At 44.8% G+C, this 18,153-nt stretch overlaps 1 protein-coding gene across 4 annotated transcripts in view; it reads left to right on the top strand.

Moving 5' to 3' along the window:
* CACNA2D3 (calcium voltage-gated channel auxiliary subunit alpha2delta 3) overlaps positions 1 to 18,153 on the top strand; it is an 860,181-nt gene that overhangs the window by 748,053 nt on the left and 93,975 nt on the right. For all 4 annotated transcript variants that reach the window (XR_013960934.1, XM_080675067.1, XM_080675065.1 and 1 more), the window contains 4 exons: positions 133 to 194; positions 1,175 to 1,219; positions 10,160 to 10,222; positions 15,712 to 15,782. Coding sequence is in view for 3 of the 4 variants with exons in the window: in XM_080675067.1 (XP_080531193.1) it covers positions 133 to 194; positions 1,175 to 1,219; positions 10,160 to 10,222; positions 15,712 to 15,782 (241 nt within the window). In the remaining variant the exon portion in view is untranslated. The remainder of the gene's footprint in view (positions 1 to 132; positions 195 to 1,174; positions 1,220 to 10,159; positions 10,223 to 15,711; positions 15,783 to 18,153) is intronic.

Raw genomic sequence — 18,153 nt, 5'->3', positions numbered from 1 at the left:
AATCTAGTCTGTGCTCGGTTTTATCTGGTGTGCTTTATCAGCTTCTTCCCTCACAGGTAACCCTCAGTGATAATGTTGCAGAGTTGTGGAAAGGGATCTCTAATGCCCTGTTTTCTTTCTAATTGCTCCCAGCTGTCGGCATTCAGATGAAACTCGATTTTTTCCAGAGGAAGTTCTGGACCGCCAGCAGACAGGTGAGTTACGGTTGGCACGGAAGCCTCGGGGGCGCTGCTATGATACAGGTGCTCACACTTGGTCCCTGGAGCCGAACGGTGCCAGGTTTCCGATGAATATTTGTAAAATGAACCGCCAGCTGCTCAGATTACTGTTCATTTCACTGCGGAGCAAAGGCTGTCCGCATGTCAGACGCCCCGTGCTGGGAAGCAGGGACTTAGCTCCTATAGACAGTTATGATCCTGAGAGCAGGACAGTGACCTTCAAGAGGATACATGTTTTCTTTTACTATCAGGGACTTTGGTGAATTGTCAGTGTCAGTGTCTCTCTTCGAATCTTGTCACACCTGGCTGTTTACCTGTGAACTCCTTATTGCACTTTGGAAGGACTCTGTATAGCTGGGTTTGGTGAGGCACCCATCTACCCTCTTGCGTCAGAGGGCTTCTCCATCTTGGAGAATCTAGGGGTGTTCTCTCCTGGGCCTATGCTCTAGGTACTAACTTCAGTGGTATTTGTCCAGTCATCTGGCAGAAATAGCAACACATAAGTGGCCTCCGTGCTAAATGTTGGATGATAGGTCCTTTCTTAGATGAAGACACTTTAGAAAACTATAGACTAAGAACACAGATGGGAGTTTGTAAAGAAGTCACTGGTGATTCATTCATTGAAAAATAAATAATTACATAATTATATTTCTTGTTACTCAAAGATGTTTGAATTCTTAAGATGATACCCATGTTAAATAACAACATAGATTAAAATGAAAAAGAGCCAGCCCCCTCTCCCCGCAATTATCTTTTATATTACCATTTGGAGTTGGTATGTTGGTATTGATCCAAGAGAGGGCAGGTAAGACTCAGTGCGGAGAATTCTGTTTAGATGGAATTTGGAATTTGTATAATAGGCAAGGACTTTGGTGGCTTGTCCTTAAGTAACGAAGTGGCCATAACAGACCTGCGATGTCTCAGTAACACATTTCCCTTGCTTTCCCCTCCCACAGTGCGCCTCTCTGGATGGCAAATGCTCCATAAGCTGTGATGATGAGGTAAGAAGGCCTCCTAGGGAGGTGATGGAGGGTCCCTTCTCACAGAGGAAATGATGCTCAAACAGCCTGACTGACAGGTTGATCTGAGCTAGTCTCTAAAACACCCAGGGATACTTGCTTTGTTCCTTTTTTTTCTTTCTTCCCCCAATCAGATAATTTATGAGAGCCTGAGAAATGTGCTTTAAATGTCTCATGGCAGCACTATTGGAATTCTGGCATTTTATAGGAAAAACTACAAATTACTGCCATTTGAAACTCACGTTACAATTCTCAAACCTTTTCCCCTATGTGCCATCTCTTTTTATCTTCCTAACAACCCAGTGAAAGGGGTAGGAATGGTTATCCTGTTTTGCAGAGGGAGAAACTGAGGAGCAGAGAAATTAAATGATTTGCTTAATTTCATGTACTAAATGAGCTGAAAACCTAGGAAGTGAAAATTCAAAGTTTTTACTCTAGCATAGTGCTTCCCTCCTATAACTCTTCCCCCTGCCCCCTTCTCTCTCTCTCTCTCTCTCTCTCTCTCTCTCTCTCTCTCTCTCTCTCTAAGAGGAATTTAAATCCCACGCATGAGCAATAGAAGAAAAAAGTATATCACTGCCATAAGTCTGCTGTCATACTTATGTTTTTACAGCATTCAACCCCACACACCCTCTGCCTCATGCTTTAGAGCAAGCAGATGTGTAGTGGCCTCTCCCTTTGGCTCTGGTAGCCTTTGTCTCCTGTGTTAGCTAAACATTAGTCAATACATAAACTGGGACTTATAAATAATCATATATTTATATTCCTGCCGGTTACCACAAGGATTAAAGAAATCCTAGCCAAACATAATTTCAAACAGAAAACATAGAAGTATATTTCAAAAAACGTAGGCAAAGGAAAAACAAGTATAGAACTGTAGAAGGGAGGAAGTTAAAACATACAATGCTCAGTCCCCAGAGATCTGGCTGCCAGTTTAAAAAAAAGAATCATAATTGTCTGAGTGAGTCAATATTCAAAGACTAAAAGCCAAACAATCAGCTTTTCAGAAGAAGCCCAACTTTTTCTGTCAGATAAAAATATAATTTTCCCATAGCAGATAGCAAAGAGCTTCCCATGATGTTTTATGACCAATACCCTTTCAGTACGTTTGGGACTCCCAGTCATAGGATAAACACGTGGCCTCAAACCTCTTCCCTCCTTTGGAACATTTAGTGCCATATTGGAGTTCTCAGCTCAAAATAACACAGCTAAATAATCATATTAATTAAACTGTTAACTTGTACAGTAGGTACAATTACTAATTTCAGTTTGCTGAAAGAAAACTGAGGACAGTTGGTTGGTTAGTTGGGTGACTGTATGGATGGTTGGTTGGCCATAGTTGTTTGGTTCATTGATTGGTTCATTAGCTCATTGGGTGGGTTGCTGGTTGGTTGGTTGATTAGTTGGTTACTAGTTGGTTGTTTTGATGGTACATGGAAAGTTGGTTAAACAATTTGAATAATAAAGCCTAAGACAGTAATTTTCTTACAACCCACTTTGCCTCTGTGCAGCCTCACATATGAAAACAAGTGGAAATAACAACTAGAATAGTCATCAAATCCACAATTAAAATAGCATATTTTTTATTTTTTAAATGCTTTTATTGATTTCAAAGAGAGGAAGGGAGAGGAAGAGAGAGATAGAAACATCAATGATGAGAGAGAATCATCAATTGTCTGCCTCCTGAATGCCTCCCACTGGGGTATGAGCCTGTAACCTGGGCATGTGCCCTGACAGGAATCAAACTGTAACCTCCTGGTCCATGTGTCAATGCTCAATCAGTGAGCCACACCGGGCAGGCAAAATAGCATATTTTTTAAAAAGTGGAAATGGATTTCCACTTAGAAACATCCAATATATGTTTGTTGTCCAATGACTGATTTCACAGGTGGCACAGTGTGGCAGTTAAAGGAGCAGGCTATGAAGTTCGGATAGATTCAAACTGTGACTCTTAACAGTAATAAGCTACAAGAACTTGGGCACATTTTTGAACCTCTGTGCCACAGTTGCCTCAGCTCTGCATTGGGGATAGAAATAGCTACCTCACAGAGTAATGGTGAGGAGTGAATGAGATGATATATAAAAAATGCATGGTACAGCTCCTGGCAAAATTCTAAGCACTCCGTAAATGTAAACTATAAACCAAAAATGTCCACGATTTCCTTCTTACCCGGGAGTACCGGTCACCTGATTCTAAAACCTCAGGCAGCAGTGGCACATGCACTTTAGGCAACTGAACGTTTCTCCTGGGCACAGTAAACACAGGTAAGATGCCCTCCTCACTGATGATCATCTTTAGCAGGCATCAGGATAAACGCCCATTCAAATGTCATTTAAAGTTTCACATAGCTTGAAAATTAAGCATTGCATTTTCTCTGATTTCTGAACTTGGTCTGATGCTCAAATGTCCTCATTTGGCTTTGAAACTATCATCCATTTCCCATTTTGACTCTGATTTTTGGCTTCAGGAGACCAGTTGACTTAGTTTTAAATGGAAAAGCCAGTGAGGCCCCTTTCCAACCTTTCTGATGACTCTTCCCATGTGTCCTTCTCCTTTCATAACTTTTGATTAAGCCTTCAAGACTGTGTCCCTCTTCTCTCTCACCTGCCCTCAAGTGATCAGGTCCCATAAAATCAGCTGTGGGGGCCCATTAAGTTCACATGCTTATGGCTTCTTCTCTGCACTGAAGATCTGGCCCAACCCCTGGACTTATAGCTATGCTTTGCCTTGGACCCACTCCTGCCCCTCTGTCTCACCCATCAGTGCATTCCATGGGCCTTCGCTGAGTGCCCTGGGCTGGTGGGTGGGGTCGGGATGGCCAGATGTCACCATGTCTTGTAGAAATACATCTTTGGTTGGTCCAGGCAGTGCTTGAGCCATGTGCCTTGGAGGGACTGCCTCTGAGCCTGACTGGAGACTTTTAAGGAGCTCCATTCCACTGAGGGTGAACATTAGCTTCAGAGAGAGCACAGAAGCAATATTCATATACACACTCATTCCTTCAAGACTTGTTTACTGAGCCTGCATATGTGCCTGCTACCTCTAACCCCTCGGAGTCAATGGAAAGCAGAATCAGAAATGGAACCTCATCCCCATGGAAGCTCACTGGTTAGCAGGGAGACAGCATGTGTGGTTATCAACTGTGTCAAGTGCTGGGAATTCAACTAATGTGGGTGGTCAGGGAAGACTTCTCTGAGAAGCAACATTTAAGTCACCTGAAGATGAAGGCAGAGATTACATCTCAAAGCATGAGAAGCCATTTACAGGCAGAGATCACCACATGCAGGGCGCTGAGGGAGCAAAGGTTAGTGCGGTCTGTGGAAATAAGGTTGGCATTCAGACAGAAGGGAAGAAGGAGGGCCATGCCCACCTGTGTGTTTCATTCATGGAAACCATTGTCTCCTCACTCTTCTCATTCTCTTCTCCCACTCCTTTCCACTATCTCCTGATGAAGGCACAGTATTTTGCAAAGACATTGGAAGATGAGAAGTTTCTTTCCTACTGAGGCATTTGAAGAAGGTGTGAGGGCAGCAAGAAGGTAGAAGATTTCATATTAAAAATCAGCTGCCACCTTCTCTTGTTCCAAAGGAATAGAGATGAATAGTCATGACTAGACTTTGTAAGGCCTTTTAGACATTTCCTCTGAAATCTGAAAGACCTCCTTGATGTATGACAAGCTGGGGGAAGAGCTAAATCAAGTAGCCAGGTGCCTACATCTCTGCACCCACCCAGCCCAGCCAGTGGAATAGCTATTGAGGGCAAGGGCACCAGTAACTCCTGCCAGGCACTTCTGTTCAAAGGGACCCCTTTGCAATAAATTTTTCAAAAGACAGTATTTTGATAAGTGAACAAACAAAAAAGAAACTCATGGATACAGAGAACTAATTCATGGTTGCCAGATGGGAGGGGAGTTGGAGGGCTGGGTGAAAGAGGTGAAGGGATGAAGAAGTACAAATTGGTAGTTACATAATAGTCACAGGGATGTAAAGTACAGCATAGGGAATATAGTCAATAATGTTGTGATAACTATGCATGGTGTCAGATGGGTACTAGACTTATCGGGTTGATCACTTCATAAATTATATAAATGTCTAACCAGTATACTGTACACCTGGAACAGATATAATATTGTATGTCAACTGTAATTGAAAAACATTTTTAATTATTTTTAAAAGACAGTATTTTGATATGATAGTTGACCTATGATGAAAAGATACCTCAAGTGATATGAAGTAAGGGTCAGTCTGTTCCATACTCAATATATTAGCGGTCAGGTTGTGAGACCTGGAGAAAAGGTAGTAAGAAGTGTCACCTTAGGTGTCTGAGATGCAAAGACTCAGGTCCCACCCTCAGATGTAAGAGCCCAACCCGCTCTCTTTCCCTTTCCCTTTTCCTTTTTTCTCCCCTCCCCTCCCCTCCCCTCTCTTCCCCTTCCCTTCCCTCTCCCCTCCTTCTCTCTCTTCACAAATGAAAACAACAGCTGGTATAATGCTGGGCTTCTAAGCAATCATTGCTCAGCCTGCACCAATCAAAGCAAACAGAAGTCAACCCCCTAACCCACCCCCCAAACAAAAGACAGAACAAAAAGCAACCAAGCTCAACCAACCAGCCTCCACAGCATCTTGCTATGAACTATGGAGCAAATTCCCTTTCTAAATGTATAGCATTAAGATACTTGATGGCTCATAGTAGGTGACCAATAAACATCATTTGCTGAATGAATGTGGGCACAAGTTCTTTGAGGGCTTCCTATCCACTCTGTACTTCACAGCACTGGGCACTCCCCTCCCACTTAATCTTCTCAACAACCCCAGGAAATAGGTGTTGCTATCTCCATCTTTCAGATAAGAAAACTAAGACTCAGTGTTAACAGATTTTGCTCAAGGTCACACTGATAACCAAATGTCAGAGTCTCTGATTCTCGAGCTAGTACCGCAGACTCCTGGGGCTAATCCCACCTTTCTGTTAACACAAGCTCAGTGCTGCTTCTCAGCCCAGGCCCCCTTCCTCACCAGCTTTCCTCGCTGTCTGTGATTTTACCCAATGAACATGACCTGGTTCTGGGCTTTATCCTCAGGTTCTGACTCATCTGCCTTTGTGCCCTGGAATCGGATTTCTCTGAGCAATACTGAGTCACCAAATAATTGAAGAAAGATGTCCTTAAAAAAAAAACCACAAAGAATAAAAAACTTCTCTTTGCCTCTCTCCCTCTCTCTCTTTATCTTTGCATTTTCCAAACAACCTCACCCCTGGAGTAGGTGCTCACAATATCTGTCAAAACTTAGAGCTAAATTTCTCCAATTTCAGCTTGGACAGGGAGATTGGCAGACACCTTCCAAGATATTTGGCTTAATCTGGGGGGAAAGTAGCCTAGTGAGGGAAAGCTAAGAAAATGTCTCCTCTAATTCCTTTTGTTGGGGAGGGACATGGAAAAGTCCATTGAATATTATTTATTGTAAAGAGACATAGAGGAAGCAATTGGTCAGACTGGAATCTGGCTGATTCTGTACCAACTATTCCATAACCCAGCATCCTGCTCCCCTGATTCCAGTGAGCTTATTTCACTCCACCGCACTTCCCAATAACAATTTAATCCAAGTGGTTGTTGGCAGGGAGATCTGTTCAGGAAGTCATCGTGGTGACTCAATTTACCTAACATGAAAGTGTTGCTTATGAAATGTAATAGCACCTGTCAAGGTCAGCGACCCAGGTCTGCATCAATGACACAGCATCCTTACTTTTGACCTGTGATTTTCTGAGTGATTTGTAAATTGAAACATTGGCAGTATCTGTTTCTTGGTTAATAGTGTGGCCAAGTCTATTAATAATTGGTATAACCTTGAAATACAAACTTACTCATAAACAGTATGGTTTCTTCCCTGCCATTACTTCCTGTCATGGAACCCTAATTTAAGGAGGGTGTATATGAATTTAAAAATAATGTTAAATGGAAGTATGGTCCAAGAAGTAAGTGCCAATTGGTAGTCAGTGTAGAGCTAATGCGATGCCCCAGCCCTTACCAAGGAGAGCGTGCCTGCTATGCTGGAGCCAAGCGTGAGGTCCTTTGGAGCACGGGGAAGCTTAGGCATATCATCCTCCGGAGCCAGCCCTCCTCTTGTTCCTCTTACCATCACCAACTAGTAGGATGCATACCAATTGAACCAAATTGGGTGAATCATCAAGTGTATTTTTAAACTCTAGCCTATAATGGGCTCTTTTTCTCTCCTAGATTGTTCCTTAGCAAGTGGTAGAGACATACAGAAAATCCCCCTCAGCTCTGTTTGGAAAAAGTCTCTTGATTTCAGATATTAACTAAAAAAGCGTGTGTTGCCTGGACGGTGTGGTTCAGTGGTTGAGCAACAACCCATGAACCAAGGAATCACCAGTTCGATTCTAGGTCAGGGCATATGCCTGGATTTCGGGTTCGATCCCCAACCTACTGTTGACCAGAAGCCTTCCCAATAACATAAACCATTGATGAACACACACGCCCAGTGTGGTTCAGTGGTTGAGTGTTGATCACTGAACCAGGAGGTCACAATTTAATCCCTGGTCAGGGCATATGCCCTGGTTGCAGGCTCAATCCCCAGGATGGAGTGTGTAGAAGGCAGCCAATCGATGATTCTATCTCATCATTGATGTTTCTATCTCTCTCTCCTCTCCCCTCCTCTCTGAAATTAATAAAAATATTTAAAAAAGAAAATACATTTATTTATTGAAAAAAATCTACATAAAAGTGCACTGGCACTATGCAACCCATGTTGTTCAAGAAGCAACTGTATAATGTTTCTGATGAAATTATAAAATATCACAATATAGAATCCTTCCATTTACATTTGAATTTCTGAGGATGATCACAAGGAGGCTCAAAGAGGTAGAGTTTGATCAATTTTCCCAGGAGCTTCTCTTTATCCCTTGCTATTGAAATCATTCTCTTTGGAAGCATCTTTCGTATTATCTGTGGTGACTTTTTCTTTCTGCATATGTTACCTCTGACAGATCCTAATGGGCCGATGGCTTCCTGTGTGATAGGAGCTGATCTCCAACTGACCTTTCATGGACTTCACAAAATCTTGGCTTTTTCTCAGGATTTTTAATTGACTTTATACTCTATTTTCCTTGTACCTGCCTTGTGTTGTCCAATATTTACAACATTAGACAAACAGAGAGATATTGACCAAAGGTATAGGTCTAATAGCAAGAACACTAATTGGCTAGGGATGTTTGAGGAGGAACTAATTTTATAATTAGGGATGGGGGATGGTTCATGATGACTTTTAATTCTTTACACATCTGGAACGATTTGGAGAGTCAATATCTGAATATGGAGAATGCGCCTATACACAGTGTATATTTACTGATTGGATGGAAGTTAACCTCTCTTTGACTCAGTGTCTAGATCTGCAAAATGAGGGCCATGACATTCAAATCAGCAAAGATTTGGAGTTGTCTAATATGACCCAATGTAAACTGGATTAAAACTCATTGGAGTACTAGTGTAATCTAAAAAAACACATTGCTGTCTAAAAAACTTTCTACAGTGATGGAAATGTCCAAAAGTAGGCTCATTAGCTACAGCTGGTATGAAACATTTAAAATGTGACCAGTGCAACCGAGGAACTCTATTTTTCATTTTAATTCATTAACTTACAATTAGATTTAAATCTGCATGTAGCTCATGGCTGCCATATTGGACAGCACAGCTCTATGAGGTTACTTCCATAATGTTGTCTCCAAAAAAAAATGGACTAAGTTGGTCAAGCTTCCCACCAGGGCGAGAGTAATATCCATGCAGCTAAGAGCTTCTTCAAATATCAGGAGTGTGACCAGGTTACCCAAGCCATTCATCTGGCCCCTCTGAGTAACGGAGAGAAACCCCACTGCTCACCAGAGCCACCATTCTTTCATAGAAGGTGCTCACAAGCTTCTCATTTTCTGCTAATTCCCCACTACTGCCTAGTCATCAGGGATGAGTCTCTCTGAGCAGCTCAGTGCTGCACCTTTTGTGCCTGATAAAAACCAACTCCATGGATAGGTAAATGTCCCTGAAAACACCAGCCCTGCGGTGGCCTGCAGTGAGGGGGAGCTCAGCTCAGGGTAAAGACATGTTACAAATTAAATGCTGCAGTTGGTATGTAAAGCTGCAATAAATAGAAACTGAGTTACATCAAGGACGGAATTAAACCTTAAGTTTAAACTCCACAGCACTGTAATTAAAACTTAGCCTGTAGCAAATCATTCACTTGAGATTAAAGTAGTGTGGGGGAAGCAGAGGTTTGGGCTTACCTTGCTTTCCACAATTTATAAGTCTGAGCTACCAAAAGCTAACAACCCTACCCCCAAATCCAGCTCCCAATTAAAAACACAGTTTGAAAACCTTTAGGAGGCCTGAGGGGCCCCTTTAACAGAAGTCTGCCCCTTCCCCCACCCCTGCCCAAGTCTATGAACAAATTAAAAAATATTGCCTGGTCCCCTGATGCTCTTCTGAGCTGACACGGTGTTTTCATTAATACATCATTAGAGTAATGACATTGTGCTGGTGTTTTGCTTTCAAACCAGCCTGTACTTCAACCACTATGAGTACAGGCTCGGGGCCTCTGCACACTTTGTTCCTGGGAAGTATTATCCACATAAAGAAAAAAAAAAGGAAGACAAGCTGTAATTCATAAATTTTTAATGCGTCTTCTTTTTCTCCTAATCTGGGATGTTCAGGCTTGCTTGGTGTTTAATTTTTGTTTGTTGGTTTTGCAAAGTAAACACCGGGGTTAGATGAACCATGGCCTTAACTCCTAGAGTCAGCAGGCCTTTCCAACTTGCCCACCACAACCCAAAACAGGTTTCTCTCCCATTGGAAGTGCGTCCTTTTGTGCGAACGCAGTCCAAGGATACAGAGTTGAAACTGTGGTATTTTTATTTTCTAGACTGTGAACTGTTACCTCATAGACAATAATGGATTTATTCTTGTGTCTGAAGACTACACACAGGTGAGAAATTCCTATCAGCTGAGAGTAAGGAGCTCGGATGTGCTTGAGTAAGGGAATGCAAATTATGGTGTTAAAACTTTGAGACAATGATCTATATTTAAGAGGTAATAGCAGGAGATTATAAACCCTATTTCCATCCCTCTAAGAATGTCACAGCCCACTTCTCAGCAGGCCCCAAAGAGTTTTTACCTCCCAGTGGGGGTCTGGGGGTGGTGGGCGGGGGAGGCACGGTACAGAGCCCAAGGTCTGCTCACTCACTCATAAAATGTTCAATTTATAGAACTCTATGCCTCAAGGGTAGAGGTGCATTAAAGAGTTTGGGCAATTTTAAGGAGGTTTCCTCCTTTTGATATTTTATCTTCATATATATATATAATTTATATATATATACACAGACACTGATATATATATATATATGTATATATATATATATATATATATATATATATATATATATACACATACACATACACACACACACACACACACACACACACACACACACATTCCAACATAATTATTCTTTATAGCTTTCTTTCTGGTTTTTGCTTTTTAAAAATCAGTAATCTGAGTTCAAGGATTAACTTGGACTCTCAACACTGAGGGACAAGGATCCAGAGATAGACAAAGAATGTTCTTCATTTGAGGGAGCCGTGTGCAGTGCAGGGGCAGGAGGGAAAGAGATAGAAAAAACAAACAAACAAGCTATGGGGCTGAGCACAGAAGTCTCCAGTGTATTCAGAAATCAAAATAAGAGTTAAAATTCATGGCATTAAAACTTTGTGCATTAATTTTTTTTTTTTTTTGCAATTAGAAGTCAAATTAACATATTAAAAGAAGGTACAATGCAGGCAGGGGTAGCAGTGCTGTGCAATGTACAGGTAAAGGACCTGGTGAGACCTCTCTTTCTTAACTGGTTTTGGGAACTTGTGCACATCACCGAATCTGCCTCGGCCTCCTGGCGGGCTCTGTGAAAGGAGAATGGTTGACTACATCTGGTTTCTTTTAACTCTAATATTTGAGGATACTGACATTTTATAATGAAGTCCCATTTAAATAATTTGAAATTCTTTAGTAGCCAACAATACAGAAGAGCCATTATTGCTTAATAAATTAATTAATTGTCCTTAAGTGTGGCTTCGTAAGGTCCGAGCTTAATGCTTATTAATGTATAAATACAGGCCGGAGGTAGTGTGTAGAATTGTGCTTGCTTCTTTTCCATCCATGAGATTGCTGTGGGATTTTTAAATGCACCTTTGATGGGTGAAAACTCATACTGTTGACACTCAAACTGCCCACACCCCATCTCCTCAGAGGCTGAACATCATTGGACATTGGCTAGTTAATGGCTATTAGATAAGAGGAATAAGCCCACAAAACAAGGCCAGTCTCAGAGCCAGGAAGTCCATAGGCCTGTGGTAATACACCCGTTATGCTGGGAGGAGAAACAGTAAGATATTCAAGGTATGGTCATGCACAGAAACTAGACTTTTGGTGGTAAGCATGCTATAGTATCCTATCTAATAAAAGAGTAATATGCAAATTAACCATCACTCCACTATACCCACAAGCCACGCCCACCAGCCAATCAGGAGCAAGTATGCAAATTAACCCAACCAAGATGGCTACAGCCATGGAGAGAGCAGGAGGCTTGGGTTTCCCAGGCAATGGAGGAAGCAAAGCTTTCTGCACACCCTGGCAGGCCGAGGCCTCCATTCAAGGCAACAAAGTTTCAATTATAGAAGATAAATAAATCCCAACAAAAATGGCGGCAGCCACAGAGCTGGAGAGAGCAGGAGGCTTGAGTTGCTCCCAGCAATGGAGGAAGCCAAGCTTCTGCAGCCCTGGACTGCCTTGGTCTCCACTCAAGGCTACAAAGTATCAATTATAGAAGATAAATAAATCCCAGATACCAGGGCCTCCACTTGGGTCGCCGGGGGACATGGCCAGCCTGCAAACCACCACAGGCCCCTCGCCCAGGCCGCCCCACACCCCAAAGGAACCCCCACCCTAATCTGGGACATCCTTTAGGACAAACCAGCTGGTCCCCACCCATGCACCAGGCATCTATCCTATCTAATAAAAGAATAATATGCAAATTAACCATCACTCTGCTATACCCACAAGCCATGCCCACCAGCCACACCCACCAGCCAATCAGGAGAAAATATGCAAATAAACCCAACCAAGATGGTTACAGCCACAGAGAGCAGGAGGGAGGCTTGGGCACGGGTGGGGCAATGGAGGAAAGCCAAGCTTTCCGCCTGCCCTTGCAGGCCTAGGCCTCCACTCAAGGCTACAAAGTTTCAATGATAGAAGATACATAAATCCAAACAGAAATGGTGGCAGCCACGGAGCTAGAAAGAGCAGGAGGCTAGGGTTGCCCCTGGTGATGGAGGAAGCCAAGCTTTCCACACACCCTGGCCAGCCCAGGCCTCCACTTAAGGCTACAAAGTTTCAATTATAGAAGATAAATAAATCCCAACAGAAATGGCTGCTGCCACGGAGCAAGCAGAAGGCTTGGCTCCGCTCCAGGCTATAAAGTTTCAATTGTAGAAGATAAATAAACCCCAGATACCAGGGCCTCCGCTTGTGTCGCCAGGGGGCGTGGCTGGCCTGCAAATCACCACAGGCCCCTTGCCCAGGCCACCCCACACCCCAAGGGAACCCCCACCCTGATCCAGGACACCCTTCAGGGCAAACCAGCTGGCCCCCACCCATGCACCAGGCCTCTATCCTATCTAATAAAAGAGTAATATGCAGATTGACTATCACTCCAACACACAAGATGGCTACCCTCATGTGGTCAAAGATCCTGCCCCCATGTGGACACAAGATGGCCACCACAAGATGGCCAGTAAGGGAGGGCAGTTGGGAGGGACCAGGCCTGCAAGGGAGGGCAGTTGTGGGTGATCAGGCCAGCAGGGGAGGGCAGTTGGGAGGGACCAGGCCTCAAGGGAGGGCAGTTGGGGGCGATCAAGCCTGCAGGAGGGCAGTTAGGGGTGACCAAGCCGGCAGAGGAGGGAAGTTGGGGGCAACCAGGCCTGCAGGGAAAGGCAGTTGGGAGGGACCGAGGCCTGCAGGGGAGAGCAGTTAGGGATGACAAGGCCTGCAGGGGAGGGCAGTTAGGGGAAAACAGGCTGGCAGGGGAACAGTTAGGCATCAATCAGGCTGGCAGGGGAGTGGTTAGGGGGTGATCAGGCTGGCAGGCAGAAGCGGTTAGGGGCAATCAGGAAGGCAGACAGGCGAGCAGTTAAGAGCCAGCAGTCCTGGATTGTGAGAAGGATGTCCTACCGGGATCAGGCCTAAACGGGCAGTCGGACATCCCTCGAGGGGTCCCAGATTGGAGAGGGTGCAGGCTGGGCTGAGGGACAACCCCCCCCCCATGCACAAATTTCGTGCACCAGGCCTCTAGTTACAGATACTAAATTATAATGGTGTATGCCAGGGCTGACCAGCAGCCCCTGAATAACAGATGAACAGATTACCCCCTCACAGTTTCACTGTGAAAGAGACGGCTAAGGGGTTGCCTGGCTCAAGGATCCAAGCAGCCTTGATTGCCTGCCTTTTATTGTAACAGCAGTTTGAGATAAAGTTTATCTTTAAGATACAATCAGTAGGGGAAATAATCTTGGGAGGACACATGTGTTTGCAGTGTCCTTTAAGCAAGGGCACCCAAAGATGAAGATGAAGGATTCCAGTAGACACCTGGGGGTCTGCACAAGCACAGACTTGTTTGAAAAGGTCAAGGAATAATTAGGGGTGCAGCCTTCGACACTCCCCTAAGTCTCCCCTAAGTCGGAATTCTGATAAACAGGGCAGGCGGCCTTCCACACACTTCCCTTTTCTCAGAATGTCCTCCTTACAACTTTCCAACCAAGTCTCTGTGCTCACCAACAGGTGTACACCTGAAACTTACATGTTATGAACCAATGTTAGCACATTTTTTTTTAAAAAAAAGAAGAATCATTGGTGGAACAAGAACCCAAATTAATAACCAGTGAGGAGGAGCTCTGTCCTTCTGCCAGAATCACGAAGGGCCAGGACAGGAGCCTGATCCTGGGGGATGGAGGGTGTGGGGTGTCTTCCAGTGTGAGTCCTGGACCAGTCAACAATGTGAACCATGAAATAGTGACTAGCAAAGCCATGGCCTTATACATGGGCTCTGCTCCCAGCTGGACCTCTCTGGGGAGGAGGCCCGCAGCCCTGTCCTGGGAGCCTGCCTCTGCCCAGGCTTGTTGGATGTTGTCTGGTTTCCTGCACCCCAATTAGGATAATTCTTCTTCATCTAGGAACCAGTCCCATTGGCACTGGCCCACTTACACACATGTCATACCAATGTCCTCTCGCTCCAGTGTCCCTTAGTGAAAAGGCAGTGCTCAATATTCAGTCAGAGAAATGTTTCCTATTTCTGTCTCCTCCTCTCCTGACTTTTTGGCAAAGTGCATGTAGGCTTTTCTGTCTGAAAACTCCGAGGAGTATGATTGAGGTCACTCAGTTGCGAATGGAATCGGGATTAAGTTAACACAAAGCCTATGGACCGTATTAATTCAGGCTCCTAGAGTAATGCCCTCCACCTAACCACACATAAGCTATAAATCCTCGGAGCAGCCACAGTAAAGAGAAGGGTTCTCTCCTGGTGGACACTGGCTGGTGCCAGGGCTTTGGCTGGGAAAGGCTGGTCTGCCATACTGCATGCCCCTCCCCTGTGGGACGCTGGAAGGATGAGGGCTGCAGGAGGACATTGACCTTTCATTCAGAGTTGGCAAATCTCGACCAACAACTAGATTTTTGAAAGCGTCAACTTGGGGTGGGAAGGACTGCTAGGCCTCAGAGGCCCTGAAGACAGCCCCAGGTAGGGGAAGGGTAGGCCATTGGAATCTGACTGTCAAGCTGTCTCCTCAAGGGGCTGACTGTCCTATTTCATCGACATATGCACTGCCTGCCCACGGACAGAAAGAGAGTTTCTCAGAAAGTTATTTTGAGAAAGGGCATGCTCTCAGCTATAGGAAATGGTAGAGGGCCGATGAAGAGAGCTGCTATATTTCCCTAAACAGGTCATCCAGGAATTATAAACAATTCTTTTATTAATGCTTAGGAAGCCCTTTCACAGCCTGTTTCTATCTGTATGAAGTAGTGTTTTAATCACAAGGGATTGAGTGCAGATTAATGCTTCCTCTATCCAGGGTAGTTGGTGTGTGTGTGCGTGTATTGTGTGTAATTCCAGCACTCATCATGTGCTATGCAATGCAACACACCCCACCCCACCCCTGCCACGCATTGCAGACCATTCACATCTGCTTTACTAGTTTGCTCACACCATCTAGTGACTATGAAGACCTTTCCCACTTTTATGTAAAACCCTGAAAACCTGCCTTTTGCTCCTGCCAACTCCAGGACACAGACTGTGTCCATTTTTCTTTCTTCTCTGGTGCGTGGGCCCATTATTTCTCTACACTTCCTCACAGGTCTTCTTTTCTTCCTCGCAGACTGGGGACTTTTTTGGTGAGATCGAGGGAGCTGTGATGCACAAATTGTTAACAATGGGCTCCTTTAAAAGGTAAGATTTTTATGGCCCCTTGCGCCCCCCGGAGAAAGTTTGCCTAAATAAAATAAAACAAACCAAGGTCAAATAAAGCAAGCCTGGACTTGACCCCGTGGCTGGTTTGCACTTGTGTTCATGCTCCAGAAGATCTCGCTGAAACCCGATGCCTCTTCGCGAGTGTTAAGAGTCTTAGAAACTCAGCTCACAATGAGTTTCCTGTTCACCCAGCCCAGAGTTTATTGGAGGCCAGTATTGAAGTTGGAGCCTGCACTGGGACACAAGTATATCAGTCTCAAACAAGCAGTTGCAAAAAAAAAAAAAAAAAAAAAAGTAGGAAACGTTTTCACCTGGTCAAAAAGGGGTGCATTTTGTCTCCAATTGACAAGCCAGAGAGATCTGGACCTCAGGGATGGAAAGTGATATTTAGAGACTTGATGATATAATATTATGAAATCAAGTGAAAGGTCTCAACACTTGCTCCCAGCTGGAGGTAAGTTTAAATCTGCTGCTAGAAGCAAACCCAGATGGTGCCACATTCCACTGGCGGCATATACTACTCCACTGGTGGCATATACTACTCCACTGGGTCCGGAGAGCTCTCACGGACCCTGAGTGAAGCTTCCTCACAGTCCGTCCCGGGATGGCCAGCCCTGCTCTTGGGGCACCAAAGCCTATGGGAAAAGCCATCACCCCCAAGAGATCAGGGTGCCAGGAATGTCCCCCAGGAGTCAACCTGTCTCCCTTCCCTTGGCCTCCCAGGCCTCTGGAGGGATGCTTTCATGGGCATATTTGATGCTGTTGAATATATAATTGCAGGAAATACAGGATGGGCCTCAATGCACCAGTGACTGCTGGTGGAGAGGGCAGTCTCCCCGTGGATCACTCTCCTGCAGCTGAATGGCCAGGAAGTGTTAGCTCAGGAAATCAGACTTTGAAGCCAGTCAATAGGACCATCTGAGCACTGTGCTGAAAGCAGGGAATTCAAAAATGATGACCCAGTTTTTGAGATTCCATAGCTTGTTTGTGCCAGAAGGAGGGAAAAAAGAAATGATACAGAAATTGGCCAAAGTCCAGCCCTTCTGCAATCTCTGACACACTTGTTCCCAGGCCTGCCTGGAGCAGACTGCTCACTCCTGCTCATGCTTTCTCTGGAATTCAAGAACAGGCTTTAACTTGGGTGCCAGGAGTCATGGTGCACATGCGTGAAAACTGCTGGGAGCCGGGCTGGGGTTGCTATGGAGTTTCTCTGGATGTCTTAAAGCGTCCAGGGCCCTCCTGGAGTGTTTGCTGCCCAGGGCACCGCTGGTGTTGCTATCTTTATGTGGGTGTGTACATTTGTATCGTGTCAGCATGTTTTCAGCTTGGGAGTTCGGGGAGACCAAAGAGGAAGAGTAATCACACACCTGTTTCTCATCTGAAAGCAGATTTTTTTCAACTTCTTCAACAAAATCTATTTTTTTCTTTTCCCTCTTGGATATTTCTTTCACACAGTTTGGTGGGAGAAAGAACGGTTGTAGAGTGGAATTCTAAATTCCTAGTCTTCTCCTTAATGTGGGTGAGGTGTGGTTGACATGAAGCTAGAACATTCTCTCACTATGAGAGAGTACCTAATGTATTTGTGAAAAGGGAAGGGCTGTGGACTTTTTTTTCAATGTTAACAGCAACTGCTATCATCTGGGAGTTAGCTGACAGACCTCCTGAGCCTATTGGAAGGGGCCCCTCCCTGGGACCAGGAGAGTTTGGGATTCGGAGTCGATGGATTGGGTTTGAATCCAGGCTTTGACTAGCTGCATGACTTAGAACATGTTACCCCTCCAAGCTTTGGTTTCCTTACGGGGAAAATGGAGATGATAATGCTAATTACTTCCATGGGTTGCTGTCCGAGTTAATAAGATAATGATAAGCATAAGGTTCTGACACGGTGCCTGGCATATATCAGGGCTCTGTAATTGCTGGCTGCTGCTGTGACCTTGGTCACTATGGATCTTGGCTCAGCCTTGGCCCCAGGTGATGCTTCCTCTGCATCCACACGTCTCACAACAGGCTTCCCACCACACCTGGGATGGCGTCTCCAGTGTCAGTGCCCTGCAGTTCTTGAAATCAGACATCCCTGCCCTGGCCTTTTGCAGCACTCAGTGCTTACACACAGCACAGGTGGACAGCCCCTGCATTCGGAGACCTGTGTTTCAGAAGCAACACCAACAAACCAACTTACAGGATGTAGCTGCAAGTAACCGTCAGTGGTCTGGGACAGAGGTCGTGCACATGTTAATCTGAGACCCACCCCCACCCCAAACTAGGACACATGGAGGCCGGGTTGCTCTGGCGATGTGGCTGGGCCCAGATAAAGCTCAGGAATAGGTCTCTGAGATGACCTTTGATCTTA

Source organism: Plecotus auritus, assembly GCF_963455305.1.
Source record: "Plecotus auritus genome assembly, chromosome: 6".
Taxonomy (NCBI): Eukaryota; Metazoa; Chordata; class Mammalia; order Chiroptera; family Vespertilionidae; genus Plecotus; species Plecotus auritus.
This window is presented reverse-complemented; position numbering and strand designations above follow the sequence as displayed.